Raw genomic sequence first — 22,173 nt, forward strand, 5'->3', positions numbered from 1 at the left:
CCGTGCAGATATTTTGCAGGTGAGTGGCCATACGTTTCCGTATGCATTACAATGCATGCCAATAATTTTTAGAACAGTTATAACGGCAAGAACACGCCACGTCTTACAAGGAACACAAACAAATTATACAGCTGCGATAAATATTCATACCGTTTAACGCATAAGTAGCTATGTTTTTATACGAAATTTGAGCACGCACAGACTTTCTTAGCCTGTGATGCCGCCCGATCTAGACCTAACTTCCGCTCTAATCCTTCAAAATGTTAACAAAGTGATAGATTTTGTTATTCAAGGTTAGAGCTAGTATGTATTAAGCCTGGCAGATTCATTGTGTTTCGGTTTGTATGTCAACTGTATGCCGGATATTGCGAACATAAAAAGTTGTTCACTGCTCTTATTCACTCTACCCCAACAGATTCTATGCGATCTGCATTTCGCCGATCCACGCAACAAAGAATATTACAGATCCGAAGATGCCGGAAGGATGACGGAAGAGGAACTGCGCCGTATGGAGTTGTCAAAATTAACTGCTCTGACGTTGAGAGCTCTGAACCGTGAACGATGAACATGCTTAAACAACAGTCGCTAGCCGCGGGGAAATAAGTTTGTTTCTTTTGCTGAACCATCCGCAAAGTTTTAAAAAGGGGTTGTACACTACATATAGAGAATCGCATATAATCGCCGATACGCGTTAATTATTTTGCTCCAGCAATTCTGTCATCATATTGCGTAGCTTTTATTGTGTTTGATTTGTTTATCGTAAATAACTGGCCGAATATTATTTATAGTGTAAACTTTACTTGCTTTGCATTTATGTGTCTGTACAACAATGCTAATTCAGTAATGGGTGTTTTTTCGACGCATTATGGACAGCAAATGCTTCTGCTGTTAAGTTTCGCTTATCCCGGACGAATTCCACAAACCAGAAAGATTCGGCGCAGTTAATACTTTTGCAGCTGTTTACACTGCAGTTGCTCTAAAATATTGAGAACTTGGTTTGTCCAGCGCGCGCCTTTATTTATGGACTTAAAGCGTCACTGACCTTTTCCGTAAACGTTGATAGAATTACAGAACTTGCAATTTGCACATTGGCAAAAAGTAGAAAACCAGCACAAATCAGAACAACATTTTCCTTCTATATGCTCGAGCTCTACTTGCGCTGGAAAACTGCATTCAACCTAATTTGTGCATTAATCACACGCACAGATTAACTCATCTGAAAACGCTAATCCGATTACCGGATATTCAGAAATAATGTGCTCGTACCTAACAGTTGACGAATTGCTGTCAGTCTGTACTGCATAGCATGTGCCGGTAATCGGAAACAACAAACATACCGTAATACATGTATACACTGTATTCTTGTGTTACTTGCTGATTCTTTTGAACCTTTAATTCTGTTACAGCAGTTTTACCTCATACAATTTCACCCGATGGCAGAATAAGTACAAACAAGAAAGACACAGAATAAAATATATGGAATTTATTTCCAACAGAAATTTATCTGCATGAGGAAATATGTTCATAGCCTACAGCTTTTAACTTTCAAGGATACGGAATCAATTCGTGTTTGTTGTTTATAATGCCGAAGGCCCGACAGTAACTGTTCGATGATCCGTGAGATATTTCTCAGAAACTGATTATTCAGACTCGTTCCGATTGCTTTTCTTGATTATCAAGTCGCACAGCTTTAAGGTTCCACCGGGCCACCGGCAGCATGCGCGGCACATTTTACCAGCTCAACTGGAACCTAGTAAACAGTTGCTTCAACTCTGCTGTTAATTTTTATTTTATCAGTGGGGACTACGAGTACTGACTAGTAGCCAGTCAAACAAGGAACTGAAGACGATGGTTTCTTTACTTTCCTATTTGTGGATTGCTTCTGTGCTATTAGGTTCGCTGTGTCATGGCGACGATAGTTGCGTGGAAATGGACTTCCGATGCCAACGTGTATTGCGTGATTCTACCCTTACTCAGATAATTTCCTTGGAGTGGCCTCTTACCTCTGCGCATAGCGATCTAGCTGACAACTTCTGCCGGTATTCAGATCTCGATTTTTGCTAATACGACAAAATAAAATGCAAATAAAAAACTTATTAATCCCTGACTAGCAAACTAAGCTCGAAAAGCAATAAAATCAACAAACAAACCTGTGAGAAAGATATTTCTTTTCCACTGGAACCGAATTTAAGTTGTAAGAAAACAAATTTCGCCGTTATTAAGGTAATTAATATTTATTAAACCATTTTCGCTATTAACCCGTTGACGGGCATTGGCGTCAGGGCGCAACGTGGTGTTCATGGTTTTTTTCCAAGTGATCGCGAGCAGTTAATTGATATCCCTTTGCATAACTAGCAACAAGGGACCTTAAAGCAGCAGTAACAACAGAACTCAAACTTGTATCTTAAGTTAATTACAAACTACAGGTGTCCATAAATGACCAATTTCGGACTTTGTGACCTCTCGGAGATCTTGCTAATTAACTAAATAGTGGATGAGTAATTAAATCGGAGATAATTCAACAAGGTACAATTGACAACGCTTTATTCAAAAATGTCCAACGCAGATTCTATAAGTTGAACCATAGATGACCGCAGTCCGTCAAAAACGTGTGTTGCGTGCCAACACCATTGCCCATGAAGGGTTGTGAATACACGGGCGGGTGCACTTTCGACAGATTCTTATCACTACGTAACCGGAATAATTTAATATCGGTTCGGACGCCAAACATGCACCATGCGGTTTGGTTGTTGGAAGTTGGCAAAACATGGGGTTGCTGAACACCACCCCGGGCGGTCGGCATGGTAGACGTGATTCTAATTCTATCGTCAGTGTATAATGTCGCTCTGTGAATTGAAATGGCAGCACAATACTGCTTTCTGCCGCGTTCCACCTTTGATACCGAATGCCGATGCACCGCTTGGGCAAGCAAAGCTGTGAAGCCACGTAGCTTTAAAAAACCATGCAAATTTTGAGTTTTGACCAGTCTCGGGCGACTGCGAACTGTTATGATCACATTAGTGATGTTAACGTTTCCGAACAGCCTTAGCTCGATAGGTCACATCCGGTCGCTAATGAGTTTCGTTCCAAAAGTGCGAGTGACAACTAATATCAGGTTCGGCGCCAATCGCCTTTGTATCTGAACCATTTCCGCCGCTTTCCCCATACCGGCAACTGCGGCCACATCCAGGAAACGTGCAAAGCCGAACAATGTACGCAGTGTGAAGGTAACTCGGTGTGTCAATGTTAAATTGCACAAAGACTGCTCCGTTTAGTGCCATAGGAGAGACTGATGAAAGTTTTGGGGAGGAATAGTCTCAGAATCGCTTGTTTTCTACGTTTTTTATATGTAGCATCGGTCAAAATGCAAGAAAACGGGTTTTGGCAGTTTTTAATTTTGTACTGACCAGTGGTCAAATTGTTGACCACTTCCATACTTCTGTTTTAAAGTAATTTTTTTGTGCTATTTAATGAAGTAACTGCTTTTACTTTATTCCTGTTAACCTCATTGTCGCAAAAATACGGATTTATATGCTGTAGACCGTCCATGGGCATTGGCGTTGGCAAACACCCTAGTCACCACCGCTGACCTATGGTCAGCACAAGCCCACAAAAAATTCCCTATCTTAACTGATTTTTTTCATCGGGAAATCTTGATTTTCAAAAGAAAATTCGCACTCCTTCGGGTACCGCCCGCTGGAGGGTTAAGAATGTGGACCAAAATTTTGAAAAACAGTGGGCGTAAAATAAGGATAATGTATTGCGACGGAGTTCAGTTATGAAGCGCTTAAATTATCCACGTTCTAGCGTTCGAAAGGAAAGCGGAAAATGCGTGGAAGAACTGCTGACGCGTTGCTCGAGCCAGGCTTTTGTTCGTGATAATCGAAGGTATAAGTGGTACGAGGCCAAGAGCGATATTCTTTTGAGCACACTGTGCGCATCCGCCGTCAACCCCGTAGAATTCATCCGGGCCTTCGCGGAGTGCTTCGTTAAAGGCAGAGAATTTTTTTGGAATGTTGTACCCAGTATCCATGATGACTACGCCGAAGCGCGCAATGCTACAACGGCACTCCGGATGGCCTGCAAGTAAGCTGAAAAGATTGGTTCAAATTTCAAAGTAGCAATACTAGGAATGGTAAACTTGCGCAATAGTCTAGAAGGAGCATAATAAATGCTCCTGACAAGAAAAGCTCGTAACCCACATGAGCCATTTCCATCGTAAAAAGTAATTTTTGTTTAACTACTAGTATTTTTACCTTTCGGGTTACCTCTATGTTGAAAATTTTATAAGTAAACAAAAAAAAATTTCAGAGACTTTCACCTCTCAAACCACTGATAACCGACTAACGTGGCGGCATAAACGGTTTTTAACTTAAATATCTGAAACTGCCTTTTCCGTTTTAAAAATCCTCGCTTTCTTATTATTGTTGGAATTTCGAAGGAAGTTTATTGTAACTGCCACTGAGATAAGGTTGCCCGTGATGCAACTGCGAATGGTTTTTCATGTGGACTACAGCTGCCGATGTCCTGACAATAAAGCATCCTGCAATTTACAGGACATCTCGATTGTTTGCCGAGGTAAACGGAAGTGTCAAAACCAGCTGGGTAGCGTCTTGTGGCCAGAAACCGGTAGATGTCCTCATCAAAGGTCATAAACTCATGCACGACGCGGCTTGCTTGTAACCACAACACCATCAAACTCAATAAGCAATTGATTTTTGCGATAAACTCGTGGTGAATAAAATGGATTCTTGTTATTTCCTTATTTTCAGTATTTTCATACTCCAGTCATGCCTTTCAGAAATTCAAACTACGACACAGTACAGTATCTATACCGTTTATTTCATTAAGCCATATGCAAGATGCAATACCATCATCACCATCGATTCATTAAAGTTAGTGGCCCCTTTCTGTGATAATTTTTCTCAATTTTCCTTACCGCTATTTATGTAGTTGCGAAGCTCCATGCATAGTTGGCTAAGCTGCTGTTAGTTTTTGGAATTGCTGTTAGCGAAACTGTAACGCTACTTCTGCTGAGTTTTGCTCGACTCCATAGCATCAATTCAGTTATAGCGTATAAACCCGAGTAATGCTGGTCGCATTCGCACTCGTATCCAGTTTTGTGCTTTTGGCAATCCGAGCTAACTCCGCGAAAACCAATAGTGCCCTAACCAAAGCCTGTTGTAGTCGAGAGAAGTTAACTCCAATAACTAACTATTCGGCATTAGCGAAATTCTTAATTCCGTTTACAATATCTGTATGGCGGCATAATAACTTTTAATATTTATTATTCGCTTGCGAAGGCACAAACAACCGATTAAAGTTATAAGACATTGCAAACACTGGTGCAGTTGTGTCCCTTTTATGTGGTTTCTGGTCATTAGTAAGCCACGCTTGACCAAGCTGTGATACGCCAAATACCGGTACGGAACTGTAATAAATGCAGAATTTAAATAAAATGAAATAAATATAAAAATAAACAAATAACTGAAGTAATCACTTTAACTGAAGACAAAGTAAGACTGAAGATTTTCTCATCTCAAAAGGATGGTCTTCGTTTAAAGCGCCAGCATTGCACCGAATGCGCACTAGCTGTAAGTACGAGCATTTTTCCGGAATTGAGTACTGGCCGTGCCTGTCTGTAGTTACGCCAGGATTAAGGATTCACCATCTACGGAGACCCATTTCCGGAACAAGTGCATATTGTGTGCAAGTGGGATCCGGGTCCCGTTTGAGCACAGCTACTGACACAGTTCGTTGTTCGTTCGTTACCGACATTCGTTCGTTCCAGTGATTTTTCTTTGTTGGTGTCCATATGAGCATCATTGTACACGTACGGCGTGCCTATGTGGGTTACTTTCTCGAACCACGACGAGCGAGCATAACGGCACTGCACTTCTGCATCGCTAAGGCATTCAGTTTACTCACTTTACTGTAACCGATATTAAATTGCGCTAGTCTGTTTTGAGCTTGTGAGAATATTCTTCAGAGGCGGCTTTTATTTTTAATATGAGCTTTGACGTAACTGCATGCTGTTGTCGTACATCTGCCTGGAGTGTTAAATTATCAACTACTTATAGTTTCGTTTTGCAAGTTTTTTCGATCATTTTCTGAGAATGCGCTTTATCTTTAAAACATCCGGAATATATGGAGGGAACAGCGTAGACGTACAGCTACCCGATGACGCACTCCAGCAGGGAAATGTTACTGAAATCATGGAAAACGGTCTGGTTATCGACTTCGATTGCCATGAACAGCGTTCACAATTTGTGAAATATGGAGAGATCTTTGAATGCTTGACATCGACAGGGCAATCATCTACGAAAGATGAGAACCTCGTTGCCCGTGTATTGGATCCCAGCTCCTGGTTGCAAGTTTTGGGGCGCCCATGTGCCGGTCAACCTTGGAAGTGGTACTCCGTCAACTTATTTATTCGTGGTTTGTTCTGCAACCGCTACGCCTTAGTGGAGCTCCAGTGCGGTTCAACCATTCATCCAGAGGTCATCCCTGTCGATCTCTTACGTACCGTACCTTCAGCCGACGACTTGAGGAAGCGGTGCATTCATTCCGAGCATTTGTCGACTGGACGGTATCCTTTGTCGGGTCACTACGGACCTGTACATCAAGATCCGGTTATCACCACTTGTGGAATTGTTGGCGGGAGGAGCTGTTCGGCTTGCAAATTGTACCTTTATATCTGTTAAACGACACGCTTTACTATATCAAAAAAAGTCGGTTGCCACTTCCCCTGATTTACTGGTGAGCTTCGAGTTAGACGTTGTTAATGTCAGTGGTCATACTTATGGGCAACGGGACAGCTACCGTTGCCCTTTACCGGTGAATAACATATTGTTGGGTAGTGGCGTTGTGCGTATGCTCTGTTCATTTCCTGTTACACAATGCGCATACCTGTATATAGTGAGGCGATAGAGCTCAGTGTTGTTTCAACGTAGATCAAAAGAAGTGCATGCTTCGCTTAACGCCTTATGCGCAAAAATTTCTTCTGTGCTAGAGCCCCACGGTGGCCGTTTATGCGCTTTGAATGTACTCCTGTTGGATTATCAACTGCTGATTTATTGTTAAATTTATGAATGGCGGACTCGGATATGTATCGGTATATATGTGTCGGTATATGCCAGTATTACAGCCTTAGAGTATGTATCAGTTTATTGCAGTTTACACTGTGTACACGAAAGAAACAGACATTTCTTGCAGAAGTTCAGAAAGACAACTTATGTAGCACCTCTAAACATTGGAACGAAGTTCGCAGTCAGTAAGAATTCTTTTTATAAATTTCCATTGAGGCCTTACCATTTCAGTTGCGCTCTTTGACACACGCTCGAAAGATATGGAAAAGCGCTTTTCTGATGGCTGGACATTTTCCGGTGCGCACTGGCTGCCGCCCCCAACCGATGACGTGGAACACATATTTACTGGTCTCGCTATACAACAAGAATTTCTGGATGCAGCTGGCGATAGGTCGCTGTCCATGTTGGCATTGAATATCCTTGAAGAAATCTTCCAGTGTCTGTACAACGTATACTACGTACAATACCGCCAGGTAAACACATTGTGGAATTCCCTTTTACATCCGGAAAAACTCCAAAAGAAATTCGAGTTTCTTTCGCCATCGGCCACACGAAGCTGGAAGTCAATAATACGACTGCAATCGTCGGTCAGACTCTGTGGAAATGCATAACCGCGACAACAGAACGAATTATTATTTCGAATGCTGTTCCATCGCTCTGCCGCCTCCTCCTGGCAAGAAGTTGGTGGTCATTGTCAACAGACTGGTATGGAAGATGGGTGAAGATTTTGGCCGCGAGACGGTCAGCATCAGCAACGCTTTCGCTGATGTTGCTCTGGTGATCGACACTCTCATCTGGAAAACTGTAAATTTTCTGCAGTCTACGCGCATGATTTGGAGGAAGACATCTCCTTTGGTGTGCTGTATCTGGAGTCGTACACTCTGCGGATTGATTTATGGAAGATGCTAGAAGCAAATTTAGCGGTTTCAACCGTCGTCCTGGCGCATCTTGCTGCCTGGATCCGCAGGGCAGCTTGTGCAGAAGATCACCGTTTCGACTATCTGCGTATCAATGTATCATAAAGGTAACATACACACTTAGCTATTAAAAGTTGTAAACACGATGTCGTCCACTTTTCCGGGCGCGGTTAAAACGCTAAGCACGAAGGCACGCCCTCCTAATTTTTTTCTTTGAATACCTCTGTCCATTGTCAAATGCATTTCCCAACGAAAGTGGACACTGCGTTGGAGAACTGCTTACACGCTGCTCCAGCCACGCGTTTGTTCGTGATAATGGGATAGATTATGGCGATAATCTTAGTATTATTGTGCACAGGTGCTGACGCCTGTTGCAGCGTGTCTTGATGAATCCATGTTTGTAATCTGTATCGATGCTGTTAAGTGTCTAGCGGTTAGAAGCTCTCTCTCTGGTAGCGATGCGACCTGATTCGTAGATGCCCACTGGGCAGCCACCCGTATATAAGCGATTAATCGGCGAATACTCAGCGTATTTGGCGCGTTTGCCGCCAAGGCGGTTTACGGCGCCCGCACTTTCACTAGAATCTTTATTGATTGTTTGTGCACCATTGATAAGCCGTGGCATAAAGTAAAGGTTAACAAACTTTTACGCTTTGAGCTGTCTTGGTGGATTAGTTTCGCTGCCGGCTTCAACGGTCTCTGTCCGTGCCCGCTGGGTGCACCTCGGACAGTTATTACTGTCTGTACTGACGCATCCTTTTCAGGATTTGGTGCGGTAGTGGAGGGCAGCTGGCTTGCCGGCACTTGGCGGTCAACAAGCTCGGATAAGCCTACTGGTTTTGAGCAAAATTGGCTGTTACCGCCATACGTGCACGCATCGCTAGAACGCAATATCAACTTTTTAGAGCTGATAGCCGCGTGTATTCCGCTCATAGTTTTTGCTTCCAATTTTGAAGGCACCAAAGTTGTCGTTCTCTCAGATAACACGCAAACCGTGCCATTTCTGAACAGAGGCACAACTAAAAATGTAGAGGCGTTGAAATGGCTTAAGCTCGTATTTGCCGCAAGCAATGCTCACAACTTCCGAGTGGTCGCTACACACTCGGCTGGAGTTAAGAATGTGTTGGCGGATGCCCTGAGCAGATTAACAGAGACCCCGCAACATGCCTCACGTTTTTTCGAATATTATAAGTTTAATTTTCCCGGCCCCAATTTACCGTCTTGTCCCTGTTGCAGTCTTCCAACTGCGCCGTGAGCTGTCCGAGCTTCGGTTTAAGTCAATGGCGGCTACCACCTCGAAAACACGTTCTTCCCAATGGAGAACGTTCGTGACCTTTTGCGAGCGGTACAAGTTGCGCGCTCTTCCTGCTGAAGAGGAGACTGTTGCTCTTTACGTTGCTCATTTATCAAAAACATTAGAGTTTGCAACAGTAAAAAATTATGTTTCTAGTTCAAGTTCATTTCATACGCTAAATAATTTTCCTCCTCCGGATTTAAATCATTTTTTGATAAAGCAGGCTTTGACCGGCTTGCAGCGCATTCGAACTGAGCTACCGAATAAGCGGGATCCGCTTATGCCAGCGGATTTATTAAAAATCCACGGTAGTTTGGGTTTGATGGAGAAAAAGTACCGCTGCTGTTTCTGGACAGCTACGGTGGTTGGATTTTTCTCCCTACTGCGCAGCGCAAATTTATTCAAGAGCGATGTGGGTTGTCACCTTCTCGCAGGCGACGTGCAGTTTACGCAGGATAGCGCCTTGCTGTCGGTTCGGGTTCTAAAGACTGACCGTTTTCAGCAGAAAACGATAACTGTACCAGTCCTCAAACTCGATAAGAAAAACCCTTTGTGCCCTGTAAGGGCGCTGGGAAAGCTGTTAAACTCAGTTGAGATACAGCCGCAAGACGCGCTATTCTCGTACATTGATGCCGACCATTTGTTGCCAATGTGTTCTAGCCTATACAACAAGTTATTATCCGCCGCCGCCTCCTATGCCGGCATTCCATCCTCCCGCGTATCCGCCCATTCGCTACGCAGCGGCGCCGCAACATATGCAGCCTCCGTGGGGATTCCACCCGAATCCCTGAAGGCCCAAGGACATTGGCGCAGCGATTGCTACCAGCGGTATATTCAACGGGACCACCAATTCCGGCTGGAGTTCTGCCACGCCATTCGCGACGCCCTTCAATAATCCTTACCCAATCCTGTTTTACCTCATTTGTGTCTGCTCTTTCTGGGGGTTTGGAGGTTGTTTTTCCCTTGCGGTTGTGTTCAATGAGAAATAAATAAGCCCCCTTTTGAGTTGTGGTGTCGCACCGGAAACAATAATCCCAGATATAAGTGGCACGGGGCCCAGAGCGATATTCTTATGGGCACGCTGTGCGCTACCGCCGTCCACCCCGTTGAATTCGTAAGTGCCTTCGCGGAGTGCTTCGTTAAAGGAGGTCATTTTCTTCAGGATGTTGTGCCCAGTATTCGGGATGACTTCGCCCAAGCAAACAATGAAACTACAGCACACCGAGCGGTCTGGAAGTAAGCCGAGAAGACCGGTTTAAACTTAAAAGTGGTAATACGGGGGCGTAGTGAACTAGAGTAATAGGGTTACTGTCTAGAATCCTTTCAAAAATGCAAGCTTTTGACGAACAGAAACCACTTCCTTCGTAAAATTACTTTCTTGTGTAGCTGTTTGTTTCTTGTTTAGCTTGTTTCTTGTTTTAAAATTACTTTCTTGTTTAGCTGTTTAGCTTTCTTGTTTAGTTTAGCTTTCTTGTTTAGCTTCTTACTTTCTTGTTTTACTTTTGGACAACCTCTAGGAAAATTCTATAATAAAGAAATCCAGAGACTTTTACTTCTCGGACCAGTTATCACCGCCCAGTTCGGCAGGTCAATCGGCTTTTTACGAAAGCTTTGAAAAACGTCTCCACTTTTCACCGTTCTTTGAATCCTCGCTTTCCTGTTATAGTTGAGGTTTTCACCGGGCACATTGATATTACTGTCATTGCAACAAGACAATACGTGCGGTGTAATTGCAAAAAGTTTTTCTCTTTACTAGCTGATGGAATAGTTTTTCCCTTTAGCTAATGAAATTCTGGCAATAAAACGGTCTGCGCTTACAGGATGCAATGATTAGTTGCCGAACGGATAACTGGGAGTGCCAAAGCCAGTTTGGTGGCCCATTGTGGCCAAAGAGCGTATAAATGTCCTTATCGACGGCTATAGACTCATGCACGATGCGGCGTGCTTGTGACCACGACACGGTCAACACACAACTAATTTGTGGTGCAGTCAGTATAAATTACTGTATTTCTTGCTATATAATATTTTTTCTATTTCAGTGGTGTTTTCAGAATGGAAACCACGACAACCCACCGTTTATTTCGTTTAATAATCTGCCGGATTTCATGACCATTATCGTTGGTTTTCGTTGGTGTTAGCGACCCTTTTCATTTAATCGTTCCTCACAAATTTCGGTGCCGACAATTATCTGCGAAGCGCCGTAGTTGGGATGACTTTGTTATCAACATTTTTGAATTACTTTCCGAAGGAACAATGGTCAGGATCTTAGTTGACTTTTCTACCGGTCAGCGGAACTTTAAGGTTACCATTGCTCAGCTCTTTATCGTCAAATGGGCTAAAACATACAGAACTGGGTAGTGTTGGTCGCACCTCAATTCCAGTCGGCGTTTCGAAATTCCGAGATGACTCCGCGAAAACTGATAATGTGCTAGCCAAAGTTGCCCACGTCTGTCGTAACAAAGAACAGTCAATTCGTACATCTGTCTCCCGTTCTCTAGTAACCATCATTTTACTTTGGTATACAGTACTGAATAAATCAGGAATTTCGATTAAACAAGAGACCGGGCTAATGTTAGCGCATAGTTCAAGTTCGGTCCCATAACGCTTACTGCAAATATTTCCAAATTAAAAAGAAGCCGTTCAACAGAATATACCTAAGTTTAGCCGTGGGAAGAGAATACTGAGCACTGTTTACCTGCATGGCACATGCTCGCGCGATGACCGTTCCGGCATGCTTAAAACAACCTAGTCCATTCGCCTTACTGCGAACATGGTAAAAAAATAGGTGACTGCTATGCGCCCCGACAAACCGGGCGCTTAGAATTTAGCTATGCGCCCCGGTGTCCGGGCGCACAGAATTTGGCTTTGCGCCCCGAATTTCCGGGCGTAGAAATATCGGCGATTTTCTAATTTTCTTACGCTTTTTACATTGTTTGGCTTCTTTTATGTATTTTCCTGTCGTGTTGTAGAATACGCTATACTGTTTGATGATGTCATATACCAAAATGCGTCCAGACTTTAGGCAACAGGCGCTTTCCAAAAAATCTGGAGAGGCAGTGGGAAAGCTGCTAACTTTATTGTGCGCATGAACAGAGGACAGCCTATGACTCAATCTGTAATTTATTAGCGATTACTATGGTCTTGTGCATAGTAATCCAGTAGACTTCCGTGTCGTTCTAGATGGCCTATACGCACATGACGGACAAACCAGTGTTGCTTATTTGCTTACTGTAAAACTACTGAAAATCAGGATCAGATTGTAGATATGGCACGATCGGTACACTGTTTCGTCACGCACGAAACAATTTTAATGTATTCAACAGAAACACAGAAACAGTAACAAACTGTATTGGAGCCATGTATCTTTACTGGACTACCGAAAAAGCAACAATATCGTTATTATGGCAGCAGCTGCGACTCTATAACAGAAACGCAGAAACGGCAACATTTCAATAAGTATGACGGCGCCAGCTGTATGTCTGAAGAAACACCGAAACAGCAACATTTAAAGCATGATCACTATTGATGGCTGTTCTATTTAAACAGAAACACAGAAACCGCAACATTTTATATATAAAATGCCGTAATTCTACAGAAACACAGAAACAGCGACATTTTATATGGGAACTGCTGTATTCTTAGAGAAACACAGAAACAGTGACATTTTATATAGGAACTGCTGCATCCTTAGAGAAACACAGAAACAGCGACATTTTATATAGGAACTGCTGTATTCTAACCGAAACATAGAAACAGCGACATTTTATATGTGAACTGCTGTATTCTTACAGAAACACAGAAACAGCGACATTTTATACTGGTACTGCTGTATTCTTACAGAAACACAGAAACAGCGACATTTTATACTGGTATGCTGTATTCTTACCGAAACACAGAAACAGCGACATTTTATTTGGGAACTGCTCTAGTCTTACAGAAACACAGAAACAGCGACATTTTATATGTGAACTGCTGTATTCTTACCGAAACACAGAAACAGCGACATTTTATTTGGGAACTGCTGTAATCTTACAGAAACACAGAAACAGCGACATTTTATACTGGTACTGCTGCATTCTTACCGAAACACAGAAACAGCGACATTTTATTTGGGAACTGCTGAAGTCTTACAGCAACACAGAAACAGCGACATTTTATACTGGTACTGCTGTATTCTTACAGAAACACAGAAACAGCGACATTTTATATCGTTATTGCTGCATTCTTACAGAAACGCAGAAACAGCGACATTTTATATTTGTGTAGTACAATATCTATTTTTCGGTGAACCTCATATTTTCCGCGGTCAGAGTTATATGTCTGTTCGCTCGACTGCAAAAGAGTGCGCAATCGCGGATTGGTCTGTTCATTTATACTTTGACATTTCGTGACGTGTTGATGACAAGAAAATTAAGCAAGACTCTGAATGGCAGAAAGGTAAGCGCGGCATATAACGGAAACAGGTGTTAGTTTGTGAATCTTAATTAAGTTGAAGGTCAGAGTTCCGACTACCTCAATAACTTTTTGTGTTTCAGCTCATTATTCTCAATATTTCGGTCCAGCCACCACAGTAACAAGACAATGTAGACCAAAGCCAGGTCTTTTGAAGGTTCATACAAAACATGAATGATACATTAAAAATTGCCAGTAGCATTTAAAAAGTCAAAACAGGTGATCAAAAGAATTCGAGACGCTTTATGTTTAAGCCAAGGAGTCTTTAAGCGCTTTAAGGTAAACACAACTGAAATACCGGTGTTACAAATATCGGCGCTCAGTGAACGTTCGGGGACCAGGCCCCACAACTCTACGTTTTGTTTTCAGGCAGTACATAATATAGCGGTTCCGGTGAACAATTAGCCGATTAATAAAAAAGATTTGGTGATCACGAGTCATCGAATTAAGTTGTTTTTTATATTTCACTAACCAGCTAAAGGTCTGCTCTGCAGCCATGGTGTTAATACACAAATCTGGCTCCCCTTCCGTTTTAAGAGCTTTGGAATCATACAACTGGCGGCAAGACGGATTTTTATGATTGGCTATATGCAGGCCGTCTATCACCTTACGCACATCTTTCCACATCCAGCAGTACGGCTCCGGAAGTGGCAGCGGTTCTCTGCTTGCCTTCAGGCGATTAAGCTGGCACATATTATCGTATGCCACAACAAATCGTCCCCACTCTGACTGTGGAATCTCCTGCAGGCGTTGGTACAGCCAAACGACAAAAATCAAGTAAACCTGACCAAGGCTTTCAGCTCTAGCGAAACAAATACACAAAATTAGTATAAAACAGTACATTAGTTTAAAAGATGATTTTTTTATACGTACACTTATGTTAGCCAAAGTAAAAGGCTGCACACATCCAAAATAAAGCAAAATTAAGCGCTTTATAGACCCACCGGAATATAGGAGCGAAAGAATCGATTATTCCAGAACCTCGAACAATGAAAAAGTAACCGCGGCTCAGCCTTCCAAAAACTGGATACCTGAACGGATGCCCATTTCTCTCTTTAAGCCAAATCTTGCCTAAGGAAACTATGTTGTCGATGGGACTTGTCACAGGTACAACATATATTTTTAAAGGAATCGCTAATGCCACCCCATCGCACTACAAAATGCTGTTGTTAGTACTTGTTACTACAGCGCACTATTGCGCGCATCCACTACTACAGCATTTCTGCAATAATCATTATTAAATTAGTTTTTTCATCTAGCATTTTAAGTGCGAACAATTTGTACTAATTTTTTCGCTACCACCTAATTTGAAATGCTTAAGTAGTGTTTTTAGCGTATTATTGTGCATTCGACCGGAAGTCGATTGATTACCTGTTTTGTAGTGCGGTCTAGTGACATTAACCAACGCCCTTTTTTAAAGTGTACACTTGATTCAGTTCAGAAAAAAATAATAAACATTTGGTTTTAAATATTGTAATGGAGCAGCTATTTCGCATATCTAGTAATTATTGTAATAAACAAATAACATGTAAAAGAAACCCTGCTATACGTACACAGCTATAATGCTATGACTCATAAAAACAGTCAATGAGCGTTGGTATGGTCAGGAGCTGTGCTGATGGGTTTGCATTCGGAAAAAGTTCGAGAGAAACTCAAGGCGTGTCCAACAATCGTATGCGAAGGAGTAACTGGTACGGGAAAGTCACTATGTACCAGCATGGCGGGAAGGATTATTGCTCCAAATGCCCATGATATTCTGGAGTATAAATCCATCACGCCATCCATGCTCAGAGAAGAAGTTTTCGCTAAACAAAATCTGCCAGTGATACTCCATGACCCATCTGACGTAGAAGTTGTCCAGCATTTGGTTGAAGAGACCTTTGAAGCCAAGCCATTAAGCAAACGCGGGGAGCGGCTTGTTCCACACTGCATGGCAATTGTATCTTGTAACGAAGATATGCTGGCAAAAATAAGGGCGACAGGACGGTAAGCATTCTTGCGAAATTAAGAAAATATGTCTAAGCAAATTAAATGTGGACGCCGATTCGCGGCTCTTTCGGTAAACGTCTGGTAAATCTTGGTAAGTGTTTGAATCGTTTTATGATTACATGAGATTACGTTCATTTTTACTTCCATTAACACGTTGTAATTACAACTTTACCATCTCGGAAAACGATTCAGCTATGCAAACACAAATTACGTTTCAGAATGCGCGTGATGTCGCGGTTGGCGTTAATATCGTTTCCCGTCGCTGTCCAGCTCACTGCTGTGCAGCGTGTTGAAGTGCCTGATCTGGCAAACACGCTTTCACATCTTTTGCCACGTTTTCTTGAGCTGGATGACGACGATTTTTTGGAGATATGCAGACTTTCCGATAAGCTTCAAGAACAAATTGAGGCCCATCTGGAGAAGTACGGATTACGGGAATCGCGATCGCGAATTGCCGGCCATATCGCCCTGTTATACGCGTTTACAAAAAAGGTGCAGATTTTCTAATTTTAAGCCAATAAAGCGTCACCTAATTTTTTTTATACAGGCACTGGCAATAATCGGTAAAACCGGCATAGTGCCAAGTGACCTTGATGGATACGTAATGTCAGCCATGTGCAAAACCGCATCGACTTGGCAAACGCCAGCACTACCAAAGCGACGCGACTTGGAAATTCCAACGCAAGTTTCTACGCCAACAAAGCGACCAAAATCGCTCGCCTCGTTTGGGACAGTGCTATCTACGGCAGTTTCGGCATTAGATCCCGGCCAGGTACCCTGTTGAACACGCAGAGTTTATTACACACAACAAATTTGTAACCGGCGGAAACTGTAGGCTTGATATCATTAGTAAAATATTAGTAGTAATTAACTTCTGTTGACCTTTTAGGCCAGACACATTATAATTATATAAGCTACATAAATTAGTTCTTATACCATGAAGTTGCCATGTGTTGTTACGGCTAGTTTTTGCTTCTGTTTACAGATTGGGAGATATGTTAAGCTGTCAAAGGATAAGAAACTGGTGTACTTCCGTGACCGCGAAGCTGAAAAGCTGATCTTATCCCAGGGCGGAGAAGTGAGCTTTCTTAATGGCATCCGTGACGTTGTCCGAGCCATACCAGGTGCAAGTGTTTCCAAAGATGCCCGCTTTATGGGCGAATCTGGGACCCAGAAGGCTATGGCAGTGCCGGTTGGATACATATCTGCCGATTTACTGCAGCATTTGGGAGGAGACATCGAAAAAGGTGTGTGAATAATATCTGGCATGCGAGATAAGGTTCATTATAAGAATTTTAGCTGTAGATGTCGAGGAAAAAGTTGTTAACGCTGAGATCGTGGAAGAGGACGCTTTGACCACTGCCGCGCTGGCACCAGATAAAGCGACATTACCATCACCGGCAACTTCCGAAGGTAATCCATTAAATTCAGCAAATTTCGATTAAAAATCATAACTAGCAAATGTGTTATTGACCCCTTGGCCAGAACAAAATCCTGAAGCAGCAAAGTCATGCGGCCAACGGACTGGAGGCAGTAGTTACTGGGCAGGGCAACCGTTACCGAAACCGGTATTGAGCGACGGCATACCAACAGACACCCACAGGCGCAAACTCGATTTTGGTGATTAAAAAGTGATTATCGTAATGAATAGACTTTCGAATAATTACATAATATTTTTTTACAGATGTTCCACCAGTTGTACCAAATAATGCGGAAGCCTGCGGTAAGCAGACTGTGAAAAAGAAAGCCTTCAAGCCAGACGTTGTTACGCATAGTGCTGTAAGTAAAAACAGAATTCACTTGTTGTTTTGACGTATCTGACTATTTTCTAATACAGTATTGTTAAACATATTTTTAATAATCAAATTAAACATTTTCAGATTTGCTGCACTTGCAACACAGATGCCACAAACCAGAAGGAATCGGTTACGTGAGTAAACTGCGGAAAGGTTTTCCACATTCATTGTGTTATTCCGCGGCGATCAAAAAGCAAGCTCGACAAGACAAAATGGAACTGCAAACCCTGCATTACGTCAGCAGCAGAGTGAAACGGCAGCAATTCGGCAGCAACTTCTCCCCTGTTCCATTGGCACTGCATCGGTTTAGGCCACTCTGTCAACAGTTATTGTCGCATTTAATCATACCTACATATGAGGTTTTTGTGTATTTTCTGGTGCAATGATATGGTGGTTTAGCTCAAGGAAGTCGCCGTTTCTGTGTTTCTGTAGAAATACAGGAGTTCCCATACAAAATGTCGCTGTTTTTGTGTTTCTTTAGAAATCGAGCAGTTCCCATAGAAAATGTCGCTGTTTCTGTGTTTCTGTAGAAATCGAGCAGTTCGCATATAAAACGTCGCTGTTTCTGTGTTTCTGTAGAAATAGAGCAGTTCCCATAGAACATGTCGCTGTTTCTGTGTTTCTGTAAGACGATATAAAATGTCGCTGTTTCTGTACGAATACAGCAGCACCCATTATATAATGTCGCTGTTTCTGTATTTTGGTAAGAATACAGCAGTACCAGTATAAAATGTCGCTGTTTCTGTGTTTCTGCAAAGACTACAGCAGTTCCCAAATAAAATGTCGCTGTTTCTGTGTTTCTGTAAGAATACAGCAGTTCACATATAAAATGTCGCTGTTTCTGTGTTTCGGTAAGAATACAGCAGTACCAGTATAAAATGTCGCTGTTTCTGTGTTTCTGCAAAGACTACAGCTGTTCCCATATAAAATGTCGCTGTTTCTGTGTTTCTGTAAGAATACAGCAGTTCACATATAAAATGTCGCTGTTTCTGTGTTTCGGTAAGAATACAGCAGTACCAGTATAAAATGTCGCTGTTTCTGTGTTTCTGTAAGAATACAGCAGTTCACATATATTATAATGTCGCTGTTTCTGTGTTTCTGTAGAAATACAGCAGTTTCTATATAAAATATCGCTGTTTCTGTGTTTCTGTAGAAATACAGCAGTTTTTATATAAAATATCGCTGTTTCTGTGTTTCTTCAGAAATACAGCAGTTCCCCTATAAAAATGTCGCTGTTTCTGTGTTTCTGTAGAAATAATAGCCGCGGATGTCTCTGTTTTTCCGATGTTTCTGTGTTTCTGCAGAAATACCGCAGTACCACAGTTATTATACAGTTCCCTATCGAAACGCAACATGCGTACGAAACAGTTCACTGGTGCCAGAAACGAAACGTTGTACGGATCATGCCACTTCTGTCAGATTGATTCGGTGAAGTTTTGGAAATTTTTTCAATAAATCAGCTGATAAAAAGGCGATTAACTAAACGAAAGCGTATCTCTTAAGTGTCCTCAGATTTGCAGGCCCCTCTCAACTTCTTCTCTTCTTCGACATTAGTGGTTAATCGAACAAAATAAAATTAAGGAAAAACAATTAACTGCCAGAGAAACATGAAAATTTTGATATTTTTCTCTGCCCAAGCATTCGGGGCGCAAAGCCAAATTCTGTGCGCCCGGCCACACGGGGCGCACAGCCATTTCGAAAAAAATATTTACTTGATTTTTGTTATTAACTTATACATATTTATATGTTGACAATAATGGCTCGCGAAATTTCGTAGACTTACACTTTGTTAACCGACACTATATCGGGCGCACTAAGTGTGCCGCCATGAGGCCAGGGATGAAACCCTAGGGTACTCTAAAGAACCTGAGAAAGTAAAAAAACCAGAGAAGCTTAACAAAACATTAGTTCGAGTGTCGTGACGGGACAACAACCCGTCGGTTTGGTGAAGTGACGGTCGACGAATTTCGACTGAAAGGTTGTTGGATATAGTATTTTATGGTGATAAAGCTTATTATCGGTAAAGCATTGTATCTGTATTCGTAGCGTAGAAGTATTTGATGGGATCGATCCGCCACAGACCGAAAGGAAACTTTGTTCTTACCCCGCAACCTTGCGACTCGTTTTTTCGTACAAACTCAGAAATTAAACTTGTTAAATCTATTGGTTTATGGGATGGTAAGGAATTTGTCGGGCCAAAAAATACAGGCAAACGGTTGGGAACACGTCTGGTTTATAACAGACGAGATATCGGGCACTTTATCTGCATGCAACGTTGCGCTAACAACAGTTACGAGCCTCGTAACAACGAAATGAAATACCTCAGTCCCCCGAGTGACCTTCTCTAGAAATATTCAAAAAATACTTAAGATTGTATAAATGCAACGCGTAATCCGTCCTATCCAAGCAAAGCAGTCACACCTTATAAGGTATTTTTACTGAGTCATTGAGTGACAACCTTCACGGAAACCGGAAGTTGACCGTAAACCCGCTGGCCGTTTCAGGCTCTGATCTCTCCTGGTCCGCTGCTTGCTGCTCTGAGGGTTGCAATTCAATCATCATGCTGTTCAAGGCGGTTAGCGTCAGTTTACTCAGCGTCGACACGTCCAAGTACATTCCTGGATATAAAGTCCAGTTGAATTGTCGTTGATTCTGTGGAATCCGTGGATCACTGCACTGCAAATTGTCTAAGATCTGCAAAAATTAAATTCAGAATTGGTCAACGGCAGTAAAAATAAGCGAGCGACAATCGGCTAAGCATACTGAACCAGGTGAAATCCTTCACATTCGTGCTGACAAACGTAAGTACAACCCAAGGAAATGGTGGTTTGTTTTATAAATTTTTTTGAAAAATACCTCCGTGTTAATATTACCTTTTTGATACGGGCAATGTTAGAACTCTCCTTCTTGTCGGCGACCTTCCGAGTCCAAGCAGAAAGGACACCCGTGTCAATGCTCGAAGCCGCAACACCTCCTTCCAACAGGTTCCACAAATCACACCGTAGATTGAACGACTGCAGACTAAGGACACCACTGTAGACCTGATCGTTTAGATTGTTTGGATACAATGCCGAAAATGCAAAGTTTTTCCAGATGAGACGGTCGATCGCATCAGCAGCATTTGCGCAAGCATAGCTTAGATTGGCAATTTCCTCACCAAAGGTCGTCATTTTAGTCCACACGAATCTGCTAATAATCACCACCACCAACCTCTTCCCCGGCATTTGTGGCAGGCTTTTTTCAATAGCGCTGATCAATCGCAGACAGTAGTCTAAATCAGCATAACAGGCATTCCCTATAATAATGCGTTCCGTCGTCACCGTGATGAGTTTGCACAGGCACTGACCGACCATAGCAGCTGCTTTATTTATTGCGTTTTTCGTAGCACAGGACGCAAACGATACGCGAATTTCATTGGAGTGCTCATCCTGATTTATTAAAGAATTCCACAAAGCGCACACACGACGGTATTGCGTGTGGGTGACAGTGTCCAAAAACTGGAAGACTTGTTCGAGGATGTTTAAGGACAAAAGCTTAAAATCTTCTGGATCTTTTTCAATTGCGAGATCATGCATGGTTTCTTCCATAGCTTCAATCAGCGGCAACCAACGCGTGACCCGAAAAGTCCAACCATCGGAAAGGCGCTTTTTCAAATCTTCTCTAGCGTTTGCCAAGCTGCATACCTACGATGAAAAAAGTAGATGCGCAGCTCTGCAGACAACTGCTTCTCTCCTTTAATATTTAATCAGTTATGCCCTTCGGCAGTGTTCTGCTAAACAACGTTTGTTAAGTTTTGGCTCTCGTCCATCTGCGTGGGATGCTCATTACTTTGGAGTTTGGCCACTTTTACAGATAATATAAAGCTGTTGCATACCAATATTGCGCTGTCGCTATGTATATTCTATTCTACATGTTGGTGGCGCTGCGCGTCGCCGTGGTGCTTAGATCAAAGCGGCCACCGTCATGCACGGGCATGTTGTTTGCACTTGGCAGTGTTCGTGTGCTGGCATTGCATGGTTCTGCAGTTCTCATTGCTGTCTTCGATATCGTGTGCGCGCGAGTGATCTCTGTTCTTTTACCACCCGCCACACCCTGCTGTTTTCTTCTGCTGTTAGTTCGCACTTGCTCAATAAAGGGGCCTTCGGTTGCGCAGGGCACTGGTCGCTCTCTTCCGCCGACCCCGGTCGGCCCGCTTTCCGCTGACCCGCGGTCACCGCTCACAGCCAATCACCGAGAGCACCAGCCCCCCAGCAGCCGGGGCTCAAGTGCCCCCAGGGGAGTCCGGAAGCGGTAACATTAACATCAGATTGATTTGCACTAACTCTATTGCAATAGAAACCACTGACTTCGTCTGTTGCACGGTTAAGCCTCGCGACAAAGAAAATGGCTACCCAAGAAAAAATTAACTTCGTTTAGATCAGCTCCGTATAAAGCATATCCCAATGCAAGTGTTAAATTTCTTTAACCGCCGACCGAAATTTACAAATTTTAGTGTTAGATAGTAAAACGGTAATGTAAGATCAGTAAAGTCACAAGAAAAATCTCGAAAACAAAACTGCAGTATATGTATTTTGCAGCAGATTGCAATATAGGAGAAGTCAGTAGCGCATACCCGGGACAAGAAACAGATTTTTGCT

General features: G+C 42.6%; 1 protein-coding gene across 1 annotated transcript; it reads left to right on the plus strand.

Annotated features, from left to right (window-relative positions):
- Positions 1–1,690: 1,690 nt before the first annotated feature.
- On the plus strand, positions 1,691–4,894 carry LOC129592557 (uncharacterized). The gene is made up of 3 exons (XM_055488624.1): positions 1,691–2,039; positions 3,808–4,086; positions 4,557–4,894. Exons 1-3 carry the CDS (start codon positions 1,849–1,851, stop codon positions 4,681–4,683), a joined length of 597 nt encoding a protein of 198 aa, XP_055344599.1. The 5' UTR covers positions 1,691–1,848; the 3' UTR covers positions 4,684–4,894.
- Positions 4,895–22,173: the final 17,279 nt, after the last annotated feature.

Source organism: Paramacrobiotus metropolitanus, unplaced genomic scaffold (assembly GCF_019649055.1).
Source record: "Paramacrobiotus metropolitanus isolate TYO unplaced genomic scaffold, Prichtersi_v1.0 Parri_scaffold0000053, whole genome shotgun sequence".
Lineage (NCBI taxonomy): Eukaryota > Metazoa > Tardigrada > Eutardigrada > Parachela > Macrobiotidae > Paramacrobiotus > Paramacrobiotus metropolitanus.

Coding starts and splice junctions, on each gene's coding strand:
- LOC129592557 (XM_055488624.1), top strand. CDS start 1,849: ATGGTTTCTTTACTTTCCTATTTGTGGATTGCTTCTGTGCTATTAGGT. Junction 2,040..3,807: donor CTAGCTGACAACTTCTGCCG/GTATTCAGATCT, acceptor TCCACGTTCTAG/CGTTCGAAAGGAAAGCGGAA. Junction 4,087..4,556: donor GCACTCCGGATGGCCTGCAA/GTAAGCTGAAAA, acceptor TGCAATTTACAG/GACATCTCGATTGTTTGCCG.